Consider the following 21,022-nt stretch of genomic DNA (forward strand, 5'->3'; position numbering starts at 1 on the left):
ACTATTACACCATGCTGGCTCTCAAGTACTGACTTTCCAAAGAAAAGGGTGCAATCTGTTGAGCTCCACTGCTTCACTTGCTTTTAATTTCAGTAGATGTGTATGGAAGTTAGCTAAAATAATTTTTTTAAGTACCCATTTGCGCATAAATGGATTCAGGACAGCAGCCATAAATCATAATAAGAAACCATCTGAGAAGAATGCGTGGCGAAGTGCTCTAAGCTATCATTGTCATTATGTTTTCTGAAAGAAGGTATTGGTTGGTAGAGTTCTTAAATGTCTGGAGAAGGATTCAAAAAGGAAACAATGCCAGGTGGTAGATGTCTTATTTATTATACAAAGTGTTGGAGATATATTGATGATATTTTCTTAATATGGAAAGGCAGTTGTAGTCAGTTGCAAGAATTTCATAGGTGGCTTGACATTCAGGATAATATCAAATTTGAAATAAATTTCAGTGAACATCACGTTAATTTTCTGGACATCATGATCAACAAAAGCAATAGGAGACTAACAAATATATACAAAAAACCTACAGATAGAGTCTCCTTTTTAAGGCTTAATAGTTTTCATCCAACTCACATTAAAAACAATTTACAATGTAGCCAATTGAGAGTCAGAAGAAATTGTACCAGTATTGAAGATTATCAAAGGGAGGCAAGAACCCTAAAACAAAATCTGGCCACCAAGGGTTACCCAGCTCATATCTTTAAAACTGTTTGATAACACTACAGCTTGCAGAAGGGAAGATCTGTTACAGAATAACAAAAGCAAATTGCAGAATGAGATTATAACAGTCAGTTTGACTTTATAACCACATCAGTGTATAATTTAAAAAGAGCATATATAAAAACTGGAATATGCTATATGATCCGCTCTGTGACAAAAAACCAACAATCTCTTTTAAAAGAACATCCAATTTAAAAGACAAACTGGTTCACAGCAGCACCTTTGTTCCCATGATCCTACAGAGAACCATTCCAGAAGCAGGTTTGCCCATAGGCCATTTTAGATGTGGACACTGCAGATGTTGTAACCTAACTCAAAATATGAAAAGTTTTATCAATCCCTTTGATTAAAAAGAATAAGTAACTTCACAATAGGCAATTCAGATAAGGTTGTATATGCCATCCGATGTTCTTGCAATAAGATTTATGTAGGGATGATCTCTAGAAAATTAAAGACATGCATAACAGAACATAGGAGCAACATCCTTTGCAAAATGGTGTACCTCCGGTACAGCATTTTATGGAGAAAGAACATGGAGGTCCTACGACTGATAGACAACTTAAACTGATAAATCACCAGGTCCGGATGGCAAAAATCCGAGAGTTCTGAAAGAACTCAAATGTGAACTTGTGGATCTCCTGACAAAAATATGTAATCTTTCATTAAAATCCGCCTCCATTCCTGAGGACTGGAAGGTAGCTAACGTCACTCACATCTTTAAAAAGGGTTCCAGAGGAGATCTGGGAAATTACAGGCCAGTCAGTCTGCCTTCGATACCAGGTAAGTTGGTGGAAACTGTTATTAAGGAAAGAATTAATAGGCACATAGATGAACAAAAACTATTGAGGAAGACTCAGCATGGATTCTGTAAGGGAAGATCTTGTCTCACTAACCTGTTCGTGTTCTTTGAGGGAGTGAACAAACATGTGGACAAGGGGGACCCAATAGATGTTGTTTACCATGACTTCCAGAAAGCTTTTGATAGTTCCTCATCAAAGACTCCTAAGTAAGCTGAATAGTCACAGGATAAAAGGACAAGTCCTTTTGTGGATCAAAAACTGGCTAATTAATAGGAAACAGAGAATAAGTATAAATGGGCAATTTTCTCAGTGGAGGGTGGTAAGCAGTGGGGTACCGCAGGGATCAGTACTCGGTCCAGTGCTTTTTAACTTGTTTATTAATGATTTGGAGTTGGGAGTAAACAGTAAAGTGGCTATATTTGCAGATGACATGAAGGCTGATTTCACACTAGAGCTGCCTCGATGTTGCACCACCGTTTGCCCCGATACTATCGGTCAATTTCACACCCGAAGCCGCGAGGCTGCATTTGACCCGCGGCTTCGCCCGATTTCCTCTGCAGTTTCATGATCCTCAAAAAACAGGATCACGAAACTGATGTATAAATCGATGGTACGTCCTTATTTGGAGTACTGTGTACAGTTCTGGTCACCACACCTCAAAAAGGATATTACAGCATTGGAAAAAGTGCAGAAAAGGGCAACTAGAATGATAAAAGGGTTCGGACACTTTCCCTATGAAAAAAGGTTAAAGCGCTTGGGGCTCTTTAGCTTGGCGAAACGATGGCTGAGGGGTGACATGATCGAGGTTTATAAGATTATGCATGGGATAGAGCAGGTCGAGAAAGAAGTATTTTTCTCCCTTTCTCACAATACAAGAACTCGTGGGCACTCCATGAAATTGCTGAGTGGTCGGGTTAGAACAGATAAAAGGAAGTACTTCACCCAAAGAGTGATTAACACATGGAATTCACTGCCACAGGAGGGGAGGGGGGCTACAAGCATGGACGGCTTCAAAAGGGAAATAGATAAACATATGGAGCAGAGGTCCATCAGTGGCTATTAGCCACAAGGTATAGATAGGAACTCACAGGCTGGGGCAGGTGATGCACTGTATTCTTGGCGCTTGGGGGGGGGGGTAACAGTGGGAGGGCTTCTAGTGTCCTAGCCCCACTGCTGGACCTCCTGATGGCACCTGGTATTTTTGGCCACTGTGACAGAGTGTTGGATTGGATGGGCCATTGGTCTGATCCAATGTTGGCTTCTCTTATGTTCTTATGGACCCACTGATTTTAATTTTGGGGGTTTATATAAATCTTACCATCATAATGAAAAAGTTTGTTAAAAAAGGAATTGGAGTGGATTTTAAGGTTGCATACTTTGACACCTCATGGGTTAAACTCTGATCTTGGACTTCTGTCCTTGCTCAGCTAATCACTGTTTCATTCCCCACAATAAAAGAATTTAATTGCTGCAGATAATTCCAGCACTAGGTGAATCTGGTCAGTGTTTACTTCATATATTTTTCATTGTCTTGCTTCATGTTCAATGTATAGTTTATCTCATATTATATATTGACCAATATGTGTTTTTTTTTTGAAATTAATTTTAATCTGGAGTAATTTTTATCAAGGGGTCTTTCTATTATCCATATTAAATACAAAATTATGCTTTTATAGATTTCCCCTGACAAAGCCGGCATGGCGAAACGCATAGGGACTTTGTATAATTAATCAGTCACCTATCACCTGGCATTTTTTCCTTTTTGTTCTGCTGGCACATTGCTGGGTGCAGCCCAGTTTTTCTTTATCCTTGGTGAAGGATTCTTCAGCAGTACGTAATCCTTTCATTATAGGTGGCAAGTAGCCATAAGGAAATAGTGTAATGGTTTACAGTGTTCATTAATTATGAAAGGCACTGGATCCAAACCACTGTGAACAGAGCAGATTTCACAGAAAGGATCTCTGCTGATTGCCCCTTCCCACTGCAGTATTCTTTGCTCCCCAGAGCTGCTCCTTAGGGTTGGTTTCTTGGGAATGATGCGGGTTGCAAGGGGGAATCTGTAGCAAGAGGGAATCTGCAGAAATCTCCCCTCTCTTGCATACAGTCTTGTTCCAATTAGCACAGGAGCTCATGCAAAAGAAGAGCGCACTTGTTCTCTAATTCCACAGTTTTCACATCTTTTTGATGGTCCCCTGATCCTCACTGATTTTTACAGGAGGAGGTGGGGAGGCACAGAGAAATGAAGATGAAAGGGTCATTCGGCAAAGTACTTCCTGAAATGCTTTTAAAAGCAATATTTATGTTGTACATCTGGGGGTAGCTATGTGTTGAAGCTTCTTGTGATTCTGTGATCTTGTTTTGTAGGCATAAAGCTATATCTTTGGATACTTGGCATGTAGATATATCCCATAATAAAATAACTAAAGTGGATTTAGGGAAGCTGTATTTCTGTGGCTTTCCTACTTTGAAGCACATTAAACATAAGGTAAAGTAAAACATCACATTTATTTTGGTCAGATGTTTATTCTGTGGATAGCACTTAGTCTAAGGATTATTTTTCTTCCTCTGTTTCAGTTCTATCTTAGAAAAAGTGGGGTACAAGTATTTCAGCAGAGCAGCCATGGAGAAAATATGCTGTTAGAAATAACAGTTGATGATGAAGAGTCAAAGGAACTGGTGAGTGTTTGGCTTTTTAAATAATAATACCTTGCTCTTGTATTGTACTTTTCAATATTCAAAGCTCTTCACATACCTTATCTTTGTAATCGTTACAACTGCTTTGTAAGATAGGTGAGTGTTATTCCCATAGTGCAGGGCTGAAGCTGAGAGAGGTTTACCTAGTGAATTCCTGGCAGAGGCAAGATTAGAACCCAGAGCATTTTGATGCATAGCTGAACCTCACAGCTACTACACTACATCAGCTGCACCATAGTCTTTCAAGAAGTTTTGTTTTATGAGAAGGTCTTAGTAGAGGAGAGTCACAATGTGCCATTGTGAAGATTTATTGACAGTATTTATTATCTGTTATGTACATTTGCATTAAAAGCACAAAGGAAATAGGAAGGAATTATACAATGAGAGAAAGCCTCCTCTAGGGAGCTTTTAGGTAACCACTTCAACCATGTAAAAGATGAGTTATCTGCCTGAGAAGGATGTTACCATACCACTATATGATCTATGCACAGTTGAATCCTAGTGCCAAGAAATAGTTTTGGGGGGCTAGTGTCATAGATTTGAAGGCTGAATCTAAACTCCAATTACACTCTCCATTAATTGTTCACCAATGACCAAGAAGTGCATGTTAATCTCTTCTCTGAAAAGTTTTTTTTTGCCCCTTCTGTGGCATCCTACGGTCCAGGACAAAAGTATTTCATCACCAAAGGGAAGTGGTGACTCTCTATAATTATTTGCATGTTTTAAACTCTTGGTTGGGCAGAGTAAATGGAATTTAGAGTGCAGGGGGAAAGGCTGTAAAGCACTCTACATACTCCTAGAGGCTTGTGATCTCCAAGCTCAGGTAGCAAGCAGCAAGGCAAACATGTGCATATCGTGTTCATGCTATGAATGTTTAAAATCTGGTGTCTTGCCAGTGCTGCAGGAACAATATCTGATTCTACAGTTACTTTCTGAAGAAAAAAATTGTAGTCTGGTTTCTAAATTATATTTTTGGGAGAAAAAATATCACTGTGGGCCTGGGTAGAGAATCTGACCAACCAATCCATATGAGTTTAACTCCTGCTTTTATATACAACCTTAGATGTAAAGTATTCAATTATTGCTATTTCTTCTAAATCTAAAGCATATTTGTTCAATCCAGATTTGAATAAGCTTCTTCTTCACATACAAGTGATTCAGCTCTAAAAATGAAACACAATCAAGTACATTAAAAAAACTGATTTTTTGTGTTACGAAACAAACCCAAATTTGAACCGTTGTAATATGATGTATTTCACTTATGTCTATAAATGGTCTATGCTGTACTGCCGATTATTTTAATGTTTGTCCTTGATTAGCTTTGCCATCTTGAGTCACACGCTTTTCTTCTTTAGAGTGTAGAAAATGTTGCCAGTCTGGTGCTAGGGAAATCGGTTTTTGTAAATTGGCCACACCTGGAGGAAGCAAGAGCTGTCGCTGTATCAGATGGCGAAACAAAGTAAGAGAAACTACATTAGAAAGTATTTAAAACAAACTTCACCTAGGGTGGTATGATCTTGGAAAAATAGCTATCATAGTAATTCTTGATATACTCTTTTTAATATTCATGTTTCAATATGCCTGTAGAAATATTACTGGTTTGTATTGAAGTGTTAGTCACCTACTGTCCTCTCTGCTTACTGGAGACAAGCCACACTTAACCTTGATGAAAAAGTGATGAAAAAAAACCAGCTGTATTATCGTTACTCAAATCATAGTGAGTTTGTTTTTCTGCAATTTAGTTAAGTTTTATTGGTAGCATTAGAAATGTATTTCTGTTATACCTGCTGCCTTAAGTGCATTTGCTAGTAAATTCCCAATAGTTGTGTTTGAGATTTACTTTTGCAAATGTAGGTTTATTTTTTGTTTTGCATTATTCATCTGCATACTTAACTTTAAGGTTTAATTCAGAAGAGCCTCCTGGAACACATAAACTTTATACAGAAAATGCTGTGCCACCGACTAAAGTATCATATGTTGGAGATAAAGAGCGGAATACATGGATAAAAGAAATCCAGGGGATCTCAGAACAGTAAGATTCTGCATCTCATCTTTATAACAGGAAAGCTTCTTGTGATACACTGCTGCTTTCATTTATTGGGAGGGCGGCAACATCCCTTTCACTTATTCAAAGTTTATATAACACCTTATTGCCTTAGATTCAAGGTGGCTGCTGAAAGTACAGAACGCATTCACAATAGTATTAGTATAATAGTAATTCACAATAGCTGCTGTGTTTTACTGATTACAGTTGAACTTTATTTCTCACCTTGTAATTCCTGCTTTCCATGGCCCTTTAGCCCTGCTGTTAGCAAATTTTCTTCATAGCATATTTATAATAATGTAGAAACATATATCTGCCTGCCTAGTGAAGATCCATTACATGTCTGTGACAAAGTGGGTTCCCATCTACAGAAACTTCTGTTTTTTTCTGCTATAGACTAGCATGGATATTACTCTGGCCGTAGTTCATCTTTTTGCTATGTGTAATGTAGAAGTAGAGGGCTGGAAATGTCTTTCTGTCCAGAGTATCTTGTAAAATGGATGTTACTTTGGTAGTTATAGAGTATCAGCTCTTCAGAAAGAGGGTGAATTGTAAAATTAAGGCGACAATATTTGTTCCTTTTTTTCTTCAAGTACACACCTTTTAATCTACTGTTTCCTCTTTCCATCAGCTACCAAAGAAGAAAAGGTATCATTATAAATGAGACCTCTGTAATTATATATGCACAGTTACTCACTGGGCGTAGATACCAGTTGAATCAAGGTGGCAAAGTATGTTTGGAGAAACAGTGGTCCAAGCAAGTTCTGCCTTTTGCATACCAAACAATTGTCAAGGTGAGTTCCCCCATTTTTTTATTTTGCCAGTCCAGTCTTTATGACTTCATGTCAGGTAATTTTCAAGGGTTCGTTGCTTTTTGCCAATTCAGTATATTTTTTAAAAAACCTTTAAGCTCTGAAAAAGTTAACTGTTGTAGGATACACTTGTACAGTTGAAGTCCACAAACCTGTTGCTTCATTCCCACTGTAGTCTGCAGTCCTACTAGAGCTCTGCATCCTCTGAGAGACAGGGCTGTGGAGCATAATTCTAGCTTAAATTTCACTGTCACCATCACCCTCCTAATCTTGTACCATGGTACACATTGAAGGGATATTATCATCTGCCCTTGCCTTCAGTAAGTAGCCTGATGTCATGGATCAGAGTCTGCTGTGGAATTTAAGGGTCAGAGTCCCAAATCCATAGTATAGCATATTAACATCATAATGTTAAGGAATTGTTCATACCAGTCCCAGGGCTTCAATTGGAATGGAAATGGTAAAAATAATATCTTCCAAATTAAGCTTTATAATAGAGCAATAGTTTCCTGCTTTGAAACCCTCTGCATCCTGGAAAAGCAAATCCTGAGAATGAAGGCATAAAACAGCATGAAATGCTATGCAGTGCTGTAGAGGAAAAAGAGATTTGCTGAAACTCTTCATCCCCCCCCACACACAGACAGTGAAAGGATATCTCTGCTCTTATAATTGTAGAATGGGATTCAAGCTTATATGGTTATGCTTAATCCTTAATTGAACTTTTTCTGTTTTTTCATACAGGATATAAAAGCTTTCGATTCCCGCTTCTCTAAGATCAACACTTTGGATGACCTATTCCCTCTTGGATGTACCGTCTTCATGCTGGGAACACCTTACTATGGGTGCACAGGAGAAGTTAGTTTTAAATACCCTGAAAAAACAGTTCCAAAAGATTTTTCTAAAAATCAAGAATGACTCTTTGATGAAACAGTAACTGCTCCTACCTAACAGGCTACCTAAACTAGGTTGGAATACTTGGGTGTCTAGCAGTTCTGAAATTTAGCAATTACAGGAAACCCATTTTGGTTTTAAAATGTTGGGGACCCCAAGCTCCCTTCCCTTGCCCATTCACCAAGCAGCCTGTTTTCAAAGTGCATTTGGCAAACTGTGTATGCAGTCTGGAGACCTCTGTCCTCTCAAAAATACAGTGAGCCCTTTTAGCTGCCCTGGTGATCATTAGGATGCATCCCATTGACATTTTTCATTTTTTATAAAGGTTCAAGATTCATGTGATGTGATCTCAGAAGGTAGAATTCGTGTTGTTTTCAGTATCCCATGTGAACCTCAACTGGATGCCTTAATACAGAATCAGCACGTAAGTGGATATATGTCTTCAGAAGCTGTATTAGCCAGGTGCCGGAATAATGGTGAGATCAGAATGCTTTCTGATATTACCTGCTAATCTTTCCGTTTGGATTAGTTATAATGATATTGAATAGTTGGATGTATTTGTTTCAGGTTTTCATTAGTTACCATGTTGACTGCACATTCTTAGAACACACAGGTCTCCTTCTCTGCCTTGAAGACTCTGTATAAACATTCTGCAGATGTGTGGATGGTATAATCCTTGCAGGTTGAAAACATAACGCCAGCCAAGACAGCTCTGGGTTCCATGAGGTTTTCTTCTTTTGTGGAACTTCTTCCTGGATTACCACTTAGTGCAAATTGCCAGATCAAGAGTACAAGAAACCCCAATGCCAGATCAATCTTAACGATAGCTTATTCGATGCTTGCTTTATTGTGGAAATTGAGAGGTCATGATAGCGAAATTTATTGCTGATGGTTATTTGTATTTTGTTTCTTCCTCTCAAAGCCTAAGGATCAAAAGATAACATGTTAAACAGAGAAGTGACTCAGATTCCAAAAAGACTACTTCATTTTTTCAGTTACAGACATTTGTTTGTTTGTTTATGCAGAAATATTCTGTGAAGTACAATCCTGGGTATGTTTTGGCTTCCCGTCTTGGTATAAGCGGCTATCTTGTGTCTAGGTTTACCGGAAGCATTTTTGTTGGACGAGGATCCAGGAAAAGGTAAGTTTTCTGTAAACTTCTTTGCCGTGAGACAACTAATTGTGTATGTGAATTAAAGCTAGAGCTGTATGTGTTAAGTGTCATTAAGTCGCTTCCAACTTAGAGCAACCCTGTGAATTAATGTCACACCAAATGTCCTGTCAATACAGAGTGGGATATAAACAGGATAAAATAATAATAATTAACAGCCTTGCTCAGGTCTTGCAAACTGAGGGCCATGGCTTCCTTGATTGAATCAATCCATCTCATGTTGAGTCTTCCTCTTTTTCTGCTGCCTTCAGCTTTTCCTAGCATTGTCTTTTCTAGTGAGTCTTGTCTTCTCATAATGTGACCAAAGTATGGTAGCCTCAGTTTAGTCATTTTAGCTTCAGGCTTGATTTGATCTAGAAAAGCTTTTACTATGAACTACCAAGGTGCTATTACCTGGTTACCACTAGCTCTTCTGAAGTTTGATTCTGATGATAGAAATGAAAAGGGAAGGGGTTCTGCCTGTGTGTTGCATCTTCATTTGCTTTATGTTTGGCAATGGAGAGGAAAGTCAGAATAGAAAACTGCTGCACTGAGGATCCAAAAATCTACACAGTGGGGCCAGAGACACAGGAGGGACTGTTCTAGAAGTCTGAGGGAAGCCCCAGGTTCATAGAAAAATCTGAAATAAAAATACATTTGCAGGGTTAACCCCCTAATAGAAGCAATGCCTGTAGTTTTATGAGACAAATGCCCACTGAGTTCTCATTATACTATGTTCTAAGAGCTCCATGACCACCGCTATTGCTGAGCCTTCCTAGCCTTGGTTTCTCAGTCAAAGGCAGGGAGGGGAGAGACCAAAAAAGACTTGGAGGGACAAAGAAGTAGGGACAGGGGAGAGGAGAAGAAGCTGAAACGGAGGGGGGGAATTGAAAATGTAGTTAGAAGGATAGGAAAGAGGCTGCACAAGGAAGGAAAAAAGGAGGGAAAGCTGAAAAGTGGGTGCGGGGGTTATATAAAAGTAGATTTGTTTGGTGGGTGGATAGGAGAGAAGGAAGCAGGAAAAGTGGCAGGTCTATGGGGGGTGGCATTGGGAGGGAATTATCTCTGTTTATTTATATGCCCCCCCCCCCAACTTGATCTGACTTTCTTTTGCAGTCTGCATGGAGACCATAAAGCAAATGTGGGGCTGAACCTAAAATTCAATAAAAAGAATGAAGAAGTCCCTGGATATACTAAGAAAGTTGGAAATGAGTGGATGTATTCTTCTGCAGTAGAACAACTCCTTGCTGAATATTTAGAAAGGTATTAAATTGGATACATCTTGCATCATAACAGTCCACTGTATAAACTAATATTAAGTTTAATATTGTAGGTGCATTTATTTCTGTTTTATTGATGGCATTATTTATATTAGTAGTTTTTGTTTAGGTTTTCTTGAGCCTACATTAGCAGGGAAAGGCAGCCTTGAATTTCAAAAAATAAAGAATACAGCCAGTGAAATATGTTTTCTTCACCCTATCAGATATTCTGGCAACAATAATCAATAAGGTGGAGTGGCTGTATCTCAGTTTATTTGCCAGAAACATATAAGCTTACATGAGTCATACCATTCTTGATTTTTTCCCCTCACTTCCCCATGACTGAGATTTCTATTTTTGCAGCAGATGTGGTTAAAATTTGTTGACCATGGGGTCAGCACAGTTGTCTGCCTTTGTTGAATAGCTTGTCCCAACCACTTTGAGATTGGTGTACTTCCCATTCATCCTTTCTGGTGATAGAAGAATAAAAATGGCAACAAATTACAAGCTTTATAGGTTCTGCTAAGCTTTGTTCTCCCTGGAAAATATGTTAGATCCAAAGTCTGCATTCCATTGCTGTAAGGAAACTTCTGCCACTGGCACAAGGAGCCTCCCACCAAGAGTTTTGCATTCTTTGGGTCGTTATTAGATACTATTTGTTTTACTGCCAACATACTGTACAAATAGCAACATTTTACCAAGTGCTAACAGCATGATGTACAGTACGTATTTCCCATGGTCCAAATAAGTTATACAAATAAGAGAGAGAGAAGTCTCGGTTTTGAATTCTGAATTTTGGTCATGCCACATTTGAGATCAATTATGCACTAAAAATATCCCAAAATATTATAAGACATTGCATCTTGGATCCCAAATCTCTTTTCAGTACTCAATCTGCTGTTCTGTTGCACCTGCTCAGTGTTCTGCCAATAAGCTAAGATCTTGAGAATTTTCCCAGAGATGTTAGGAAATTTACTCAGATTTATTTCTGTATTCATTAGGGTCCCAGAACTTTTCAGCTACGTAGCGAAAAACAGTCAAGAAGATATATTCTATGAAGATGATATTTGGCCTGGTGAAGAAGAGAATGGGTAAGAAGTTCATACCTTCTGAAAATACAATAGATAAATCCCTGGATCCATTTTGGATTTGATAGAAGATCCCATGGGGATCCTTAACGTTTAACACTTACTCACTTATACCACCTATACTTAACTGTAAATAAACTGAAAAGCCTTGGAAATCTTCACAGGAGGTGGATTGTGCAGTTCTGGAGATTTATTTTGCAGACTCAAGGCAGACTCAAGGCAGATTATCCAGAGTCAATATAATCAATAGATTTCAGACATTTCATCTCTCATTTTATCAGAAAATTTAAAATACTCAAGTACTGTAGTAACCTGAAAACAAGTCATGCATTTATTGAAGAAGAGAAGTTTGACAAGAGCGGAAGTTGTGCTACAGTAATGGAAAGCTGTTTTTGGCGATGATTTTTAGTGGATGGAATCTTGCTTTTTTATTTTCTAAGGCAAAATTATTTATTAGCATAGCCAGTTTAAATCATTAGGGTCTTCACTGTAATAATTATAGGGACAGTAGATAATTATAGTAAGCTAGTAAATAATTATTTGGATATAACTATAACTAGACAGGGCAAACTCAGTTTTATACTTTTAACTGTCTGTAAGCTCAGCAATTGAATTTGCTGTACAATGGATAACTGCTATACAAGCTTTATTCAACAGTATTTCTGTATTTTAGGCAATGTAAAAATTAACTTTAAATGTAATTCTTGGGGATGTTTATTAATATGGAATAATTCTTAATCTAGTGCTGAAAAAGTTCAAGAAATCGTTGCATGGCTAAAGGCTCATCCTGTTAGCACTCTTTCTCGTTCTTCTTGTGATTTACAAATTCTGGATGCTGCTATTGTTGAGAAGATTGAAGAAGAAATAGAAAAGTGCAAGGTACTTTTTTTTAAAAAAGGCAGAGGAACTACAGATGTGTCTTATAATAACAATATTTAGTATAATTTATTTCATTATTTACTTTCTGCCTTTCTCTCCAATGAGGACCTAAAGTGGCTTTCGATGTTCTCCTCTCCTCCATTTTAGCCTCACAACAACCCTGTGAGGTAGGTTAGGCTGAGAGTATGTGACTGGCCCAAGGTCACCCAACAAGCTTCCATGGCAGAGGGGGGATTCAAACCTGGGTTTAGCAGATCCTAGTCCAACACTTTAATCACTACACCACACTGGCTCTCTAATGGCTTTCTCTAGTAAAGGGACAGTAAGTTATTTATGACAAATTCCACTAGTGCTTAGAAATCGGTACTCAGTTAACTGGCAAAATAATTGCAGATTAACTTTGAATTACAAGCTGCTTTATATGTTTCAGCAACTTGGAAAAAGATGTTGGCAGTATTACTGACTGAGAGCCAGTTTGGTATAGTGGTTAAGTGCACGGACTCTAATCTGGGAGAACCGGGTTTGATTCCCCACTCCTCCACTTGCACCTGCTGATGTGACCTTGGGTCAGTCACAAGCTCTGGCACAGCTGTCCTTGAAAAAGAGCAGTTTGTGTCAGAGTTCTCTCAGCCCCACCCACCTCACAGGGTGCCTGTTGTGGGGAGGGGAAGGGAAAGGAATTTGTAAGCCGCTCTGAGACTCCAAGTGAAGGGCGGGGTATAAATCCAATCTCTTCCTCTTCTCTTCTACCAGCTTATTAGGCCTGATCAGCTGTTTGCCAGCCTGTTTTCCAGTGAAATCATGTATAGCATGATTCCAGTGAAATCATGTATATGCTTGCTTAGGAAAGTTTTTAATCTATTACATTCTTATTACCTGCTGTTCCTCCAAGGAGCTCAGTTCTGCGCAGATGGTTCTCCTCTGTCCTCACAACAACCCTGTGAGTTAAATTAGTCTGAGGGTGATTGATCACCCATTGAGCTTCATGGCTGAGTGGGGATTTATTGTTTATTTGTTTAAAACATTTATTACCTGCCTTTTTACCTTATAGGAACTTAAGGCAGCCATACAAGGGTTTGAACCAGATCTATTAATAGACTGGTGCTTGCACTGTACTAACTCCAGGATTTTGTAACAAGGCTTCTGTAAGGTTTGTGTTCTTGAATAGCAGTCAGTTTTCTCCCCTCCTCCCCTGCAAGCATACTTGTTAGCAGTTTGAGATGCGTCTTAGGGGGCAGCAGTTTCAAGCAAGTCTAAAATCCTATTGACTATGCACAAATTCTTGGGATTTGCAAAGTTGCTATCTGGATTTTAGTCAGTAGTTTGGAAAACAAACATTGGTTTCCCCTTCCAATCTCTATAGTTGTATATTCCTTCCAAATAAATTCCCTTTAGTCTGGGGGATATCAGAGGCCCCCAGGAGGTCTAATTTTATTTGAGATATTAGACTTGCCTAAGTTCTGAGTTGTCCATGACAGTCCTGATGGTCTTTCTCTTAATACCAATATGCTCATGCATAAGTCTCCTCAGGGAAAGATGGCATTAATCTCTAGGCATGATTAGCTGTATATCAAATATATTGGTCATCTTGTATAGAAGGGAAGAGTGGTTTGCTGCTTTGTGCTGGAAAATATAATTTTTTGTAGGGTTATGCAATCCTAAAATGGTTTGTTTTATTAGTTTTTGTTTCGTATTCCCTCAGCAAAGAAAAAGTAATAAGAAAGTACGTGTGACTGTGAAACCCCACTTGTTATACAGAGTAAGTTTTGACTGTTTCATTACAGATCTTGTAAGATATGACCAAAGTGGAATTCTTTGTGTTTTATAAAGACTTCTGGACTGTCATACTTCAAACTATAATATTAATTAAAAATGTTCAGTAGTAAAATTTGTCGATGATAGTCAGGTGTTATCTTGTCTACAGTAGTGAGGCATACTTTAATGTCACCTTCACAGCAGTTACTTCTGGCTTGTTTGGATGTGTATGTGTGTGTTTTTAAACTGTGTAATTCTGGAGGTGTTGCATAAAGCATCTTACAAATGCCATGGATAACTTGCTGTATTTAGACCAACAGTAGCTTCATTCACCATGTAGATACTACTGATGTAAATTTACTTTGAACACGTTATGATCTTATTTATTTATTTATTTATTCCTGCAAACAGGCTCAGGGCAGCTTACATTAGTCAGTACAGAGTACCATAAAATCCACATAAAACATTTAAAACATTATAAAACAATCAGAGGAAAACCGTGTGCGCAGTCTTCATTGTAATACTCTGATAAATACATCTGCTTCTTAGATAACAGAATGAGAATGCTTTGGTAGTTGATCCATTTCATCTGCGTTTTGACACAATGCGTCAGATCCCATTACGTAGACTTACCTCTTCCCCCTGAATTGATATTGTTAGACTTATGGCAAGATATTAATATTCCTGCAATACATAAGGACTTAATTTCAACTTTGCTGATGGCTGCCAAGGTGGTAATTGCTAGTAATTGGAAAGGCAACAACTCACTTACTCTCCACCAATGGTACATGAAGGTTTGGGAATACTATGCCCTAGAAAAAAATAAATATCTCTATAAAACCCGGGGCAACTGACAAAAAACATTCCCTATTCTTTGCAAAATGGTTAGATTTTATAGAAACTTCGCTTTCAAAACCTTCTGCTTCCACATCCTCAAGTCCCTTAAAGTATAAAGAAATCATAGCGATACTTTAAAGCCATACAGTTACCCTGTCCATGTGTCAGTTCATATGTCAGTTTTTGTGTTTAATAGTTCAGGTTAAAGTTTAACTAATCTGCATTTTTATGGATCAGCATTTGAGACAGGATTTCGACTATAAGAGAGTCTCGTAAAATGTGCTTACCTTGTTGTAGGGATCTGTATTATTGAAGTTGATTTTCAATGAGATTTAGACTTGTATGCAATAAGAACCACGTGCACAAGGTTCTCCTCTCCCTCAATTGTCCTCTCCAACAGCAGTAATCCAACTTCCCCTCTTTCTGCTCCTGTGGATCCTCCATGCCCCAGAAGCAGCATTTCTGGCTACTGGGGTGGGGTTGGGGGTGCTTCTGTGTGTAGAATTTAGATGGAATCCAAGCCAATGTATTTAATTTTTAGTGACATATGTTACTGATTTTGTTGTGAAGTCTGAAAGTAGTACATGTTTGGCATCTTGCTGTGATTTCATTAGTCTTGATTCCTACCAGCCTTTAGAACAGCAGCATGGAACCATACCAGACCGAGATGCAGAATATCGACTGTTTGACCGTGTTGTAAATGTAAGAGAGAGCTTTTCAGTTCCCATTGGTCTTCGTGGTACCATAATTGGAATTAAAGGAGGTAAAATTACATCACTGATATATGGACAAACTCTCTGCTTTTAAAAGAACATAAGAATCATTTATTGGCCATGTCAAGTTTAAAACAATGCATTATTTAAAATTTTATGATATAAATTTTTGCTGACAAGTGAAATGTGCTAATGCTTTAGCTTATTTATGTAGCACTTTTAGAGAATATCACCATAAATGAGAGGTCCTTATACTAGGGGGAAAGAGGTACAAAGGTAATAAGAAGCATGATTTGGTTTGGTTTTAGGATTTTTTTGCTCCCAGGATTACAGAGACTCTGTAGATGCCTCAGATGTAACATACTTTAGAGGCTGATAGGAGTCTTGATGCTTTTTGGATCAAAATAGTATCATGCATCTTCCAGGTAAAACTTTATTGTGGCTTAAGCTCTTGTAATCCAGATCAGCTTTGTTCCCAGTTGACTACCTGATTATGTATATTTTATTTATTTAAAACATTTATTAGCTGCCTTTATAGAACTCAAGGCAGCTTACAATATAACTATTATAAAAACATTAAAACAATATAAATAAAACAATTAAAAACACATAAAAGGTCACAATTTAGATTTTAAAAACTCCATTTAGGACTCCCAGTAAATAAAGACTAAATCAGTCAAATGCAGTCCTCAATAAAACTGTTCAACTGACTCCTGAAGATCGAGATTGTTCCATGATTGTGGGGCTACCACTTAAAAGGTCCTCTCTCCTGAGTATTCCCTGAGTATCAAAAGGAGAAGAAAATTGAGGGGAGGGGAGTTTTAACAAAATGAGGCTAAGAGATTGAGCAGTGCGCTAGGTAGCAGTAATGCTTAATACAGTACAGTGCAGTGAACAAACAAATAAAGAATCCAGTCAAATGAACAAAACCTAAGAATATAAGTGAAGCCATGTTGGATCAGGCCAGTGGCCCATCCAGTCTAACACCCTGCATCACACTGTGGCCAAAACCCAGGTGCTATCAGGAGGTCCATCAGTGGGGCTATACTTTGTGGATTCTGTATTCCTTTAAGTTATGCAAAGTACTGAGACAAACCTACAGCTATCACTTGCTCTGCTTAACTTCTAGCCTCATTTTGTAAAAAAGTTTTTTTTCTTCTTTTTCTGTACTTGGGATATACATACCACCTTAGCTGACAATTTCATGCATCTGATGGGAGAGGATTCTGGTCTTTGAAAGTTTATGCTGCAGTCATTGTAAAAGTGCCCCAAGACTTTGTGTTTGTACTAGCACCTCTCTAGAATGCATAAATCAATGAATTAAGAACAAATGTCAAAAGAGCCACTGACAATGTACCAGCCTGTTTAGAAAGCATCTGTACAACATGTTAGGTGACATTCATTTTTTTGAAGGACCTCTCCATTTTTTGATTAATTAATTCAGTAAACTACTGTTGGCCATTTGACTAGTCAGAAAAAGATTTGATCAATTGTGTGGTCAAATATTGGTTACGTATTTCTATATAGCATCAACTTTGTTGAAACTGCAACAAAGACACTTTAATAACTAGTTTGGTGCTTATGCTAATTGTATTAACTGGTTAAGTTTTGTGAAAGAATTGAGACTACCTGTTTTAGAAAATGAAATGAATTATAACTTTTGACAGCCAAGGCTTTTATAATTATCAACAACTCTCATGGGCCTATTCAATGTTTTATTCCTGAAAGCCAGGTTTAAGCTACAGGTTCAAAAAAGATGTTAAAAATGAAATTTTAAAAAAAGAAATAGGGCAATGCCATATGAACAGAAGTTGGTTTTAAGGGCAATTGGGCTAAGTAGACAATGGGCCAGTTCTTCTTGTTTGGAGATGCCTGAAGTTATAGCAAATGGCCAGTAAGAGAAGCACTGCTGTACTGCTAAGTTTGCCCCACCTGCTACAGCACTTAGGGGGCAAATAGCCCCCTCTCTTGCCCTCACTAATAAATACCATAATTAAATAAAGAAGGAAAGCTGTCACTTGCATAGTGGCATTCTTGGCTTCAGAGAGTATTTGGTAATATTTGACCACAGTCAAATAATGGGCAGTAATATTTGATTGGGCAATAGAATAGAATGCCAACCCTGACATAAGATTTGAAATGCTGTTTGGTTCCTTCTTTTTTTTTTTTTTTTTTGAGACGCCAATGTTGGATCAGGCCAAAGGCCCATCCAGTCCAACACTCTGTGTCACACAGTGGCCAGAAATACCAGTGCCATCAGGAGGTCCAGCAGTGGGGCCAGGACATTAGAAGCCCTCCCACTGTTGACCCCCCCCCCAAGCACCAAGAAGACAGAGCATCACTTGCCCCAGAGCCCCTAGCTATACCTTGTGGCTAATAGCCACTGATGGACCTCTGCTCCATATGCTTATCTAATTCCCTTTTGAAGCCGTCCATGCTTGTAGCACCCACCACTTCCTGTGGCAGTGAATTCCATGTGTTAATCACTCTTTGGGTGAAGAAGTACTTCCTTTTATCCGTTCTAACCCGACCGCTCAGCAATTTCACTGAGTGCCCACGAGTTCTTGTATTGTGAGAAAGGGAGAAAAGTACCTCTTTCTTTACCTGCTCTTTCCCATGCATAATCTTATAAACCTCGATCATGTCACCCCTCAGTCGTCTTTTCTCCAAGCTAAAGAGCCCTAAGCGCTTTAACCTTTCCTCATAGGGAAAGTGTTCCAACCCTTTTATCATTCGAGTTGCCCTTTTCTGCACTTTTTCCAAAGCTATAATATCCTTTTTAAGGTGTGGTGCCCAGAACTGCACACAGTATTCCAAATGAACACAGTATTCCAAGTATTCCAGTTCCTGGTCAGCTATATGTCACACAAGAACCACCAGCTTAAGCACCCTCTAATTTCTCGAATGCAAGACCTAATTTCTCGAATGCAAGACCTAAAACCCATGAAACACCACCGAGTCCTACAGTTTAGCATTTGAAGATGAGACTAGCAGCCTTTAAGCAATAACGTTTCTCTTTCATTAGTACCCCATTTCATCCTTAATTATTATTTATTGTGTTCTTTGGGTTTTTTTCCAGCCAGCAGAGAATCTGATGTGCTATATGAAGTACTGTTTGATGAAGAGTTTCATGGAGGCTTAACACTCAGGTTTGTAGAGATAAAGTTAGGAACATCTTTTTTCAGTGTGATGCATGAACTTGTATGAAAAGATATAATATTGCACAGAAATGTATTCTTTACGATTTTGTTCAACATTTCTAGTGAGCAAGTTTTTACAACCTTTATTAATTAATTCTAACAAGAACACTGTAAAAAGCAGTAAGTTACTCTTTTTTATCATTGAGGCAGAAAAACAAAACAAAAAAGAGGAGAAATCATGAAGATACCTAATGCACGCAGTATGTAAAGACAAAAGCAGCCAACTGGTTTGAAACAAATGCACACATATATAATACAGACAATGTATAAACACAGTTTTATTTGTGTGTGTATTTGTTTCAAATTGGGCTGTGTTTACCTTGGCATGCCTTGTTATATTAGAATTCATTATTTTTCTTCAACTTTTTTCCTGGCTATTTTCCTGGTTATTTTATAGATGAGAAAGAATAGTAAGTCAAAAGCATGATATCACCCAGTGGTCTTTGAAAAAGTGGGATCTGAACCCAGGTTTCTTAGAATAGAGTTCTGTATACTAGTTTTGCTAGATTAACCTTAGCTTCCATTTGTAGCATTATAAGAGTTTTTGAAAATATACTAACACAAAAAACTTTATTAGCTTTTTTTAAATTTTCCTTTAGGTGCTCACCAGCCAGAGGGTACCGCATGCCAGCCAGTGCCTTAATTAATCTTTCTCATGGCCATCGGTCTGAAACAGGAAACCAGAAGCTAACAGCCATAGTTAAACCCCAGCCAGCTGTGAGTCCCTACAGCTCATGTTCACCTGAATCATGTTCTGTATCTTCGCAAAAAGCACATCTAGGAGGCCTCAACCATTCCCCTCGTTCCCTCTTTGTTCCAACTCGAGTAAGTCCACATTTAGTTCTTCAAATTAAATCACAGAAACTGAGCCGTTGCTCAAACTAGGTCTCAGTGGGTGCTAACTAAATGTTTTGGTTTTCATGGTAAAGTTTAAACAAAGTTTTCTGATTACAGTAATAGTAACTAGGACAGATTAATCCAGCTTTACACTAGGTAGTAGCTAGAATGATCATAGCTCTGTTCTTGGACACTGGGGAAGGGCAACAGTGACGGACTGTACTTTTAAGAGGCTTAGAAGTGCTGTGCCAACAACCAAAGGACTGTGAAGGGTTAATTCTACATAAAGCCAGAGAGCCTAGAGTGACAGACTGTTCCAAGCATTTTGATTGGTTAGTATCAGCTGAGCAAAGAAAGTCTTGAGAGAGTTGGATGTTGAGGAGAGCCAGTCAGATTCCTGCTTTAGCTGAGAAAGAGACATATACTGTCTGTGAATAGCCCTGACAGAACAAGGATTTAGTGCTGACAGAATTAGATTTCAACCTTGACTGAAAGCAGTCTGAATTCAGCTATAGAGAGCAGTTTGAACACAAACAGAACTGTGGAACAGTTTGGCAAGGAAATGGGTTCTCCTTTTTCAACAAAATTTGATTTGACTTTATGACCATTGAGGTGGTGCAGGGTCATTCTGATGAAAAACCATCAGTAAGTTAACTATTTCAGAAAAAAAGTGAAAAGCTACTTTACTTTCTCAATTGATGATTTAGCAATTGAATGGACGGCAACAAAACAGTTTCAAGTCTGAAAATCAGAACCCCAGTTCTCTCCCGAAAGGAGCATATTTAGGTGGCAATCAAAAATACAAAGTAAGCGGTTATTTTCTTTTTACCTCCTAAGTAGGTCTCTGTTAACTTTATAGTGGGGGGGGGGCTTAAACCTTTTAAAAGAGGAAGCAGCTGTTAAAGTGACAAAACATGGTATATGCATTATATTAAACAAGGGGGGGACCCGCGATACTCGCGGGAGAGGGGGAACTCCACAACTATGAGGAAGAGGAGGAAGCAGCAGGAGGAGGTAAGTTCCCCCCCTATCCCGCCGGTTCTCCCATCTCCTCCACCCCCGTCCACCCCCTGGCTCGATTACCCCCCTGCCCTGGAGTGCCCCCCCTCCAGAGGCCAGGTCTACCCACCCCTTCCCACTAGATTGGCAGACATGGCCTCCGGACTCTGGAGTCCAGGTCTACTCACCCCTTCCCACTACAGTGGTACACCTGGCCTCTGGACTCCGGAGGCCAGGTCTACCGACCCATTCCCACTACAGTGGTACACCTGGTCTCCGGCCTCCGGAGGCCAGGTCTACCGACCCATTCCCACTACAGTGGTACACCTGGCCTC

General features: G+C 38.7%; 1 protein-coding gene across 1 annotated transcript in view; it reads left to right on the plus strand.

The window, feature by feature from the left end:
* Nucleotides 1-21,022, plus strand: part of XRN1 (5'-3' exoribonuclease 1) — a 52,143-nt gene that overhangs the window by 20,987 nt on the left and 10,134 nt on the right. Inside the window, exons 17-31 of the mRNA XM_015413486.1 lie at nt 3,894-4,014; nt 4,104-4,205; nt 5,579-5,682; nt 6,124-6,255; nt 6,899-7,061; nt 7,821-7,934; nt 8,296-8,394; nt 8,996-9,111; nt 10,237-10,383; nt 11,381-11,470; nt 12,211-12,346; nt 14,049-14,105; nt 15,569-15,701; nt 18,731-18,800; nt 19,451-19,676. Coding sequence (XP_015268972.1) covers nt 3,894-4,014; nt 4,104-4,205; nt 5,579-5,682; nt 6,124-6,255; nt 6,899-7,061; nt 7,821-7,934; nt 8,296-8,394; nt 8,996-9,111; nt 10,237-10,383; nt 11,381-11,470; nt 12,211-12,346; nt 14,049-14,105; nt 15,569-15,701; nt 18,731-18,800; nt 19,451-19,676 — 1,810 coding nt within the window. The remainder of the gene's footprint in view (nt 1-3,893; nt 4,015-4,103; nt 4,206-5,578; nt 5,683-6,123; nt 6,256-6,898; nt 7,062-7,820; nt 7,935-8,295; nt 8,395-8,995; nt 9,112-10,236; nt 10,384-11,380; nt 11,471-12,210; nt 12,347-14,048; nt 14,106-15,568; nt 15,702-18,730; nt 18,801-19,450; nt 19,677-21,022) is intronic.

Source organism: Gekko japonicus, unplaced genomic scaffold (assembly GCF_001447785.1).
Source record: "Gekko japonicus isolate JY-2015 unplaced genomic scaffold, Gekko_japonicus_V1.1 scaffold155, whole genome shotgun sequence".
In the NCBI taxonomy this organism is placed as follows: domain Eukaryota; kingdom Metazoa; phylum Chordata; class Lepidosauria; order Squamata; family Gekkonidae; genus Gekko; species Gekko japonicus.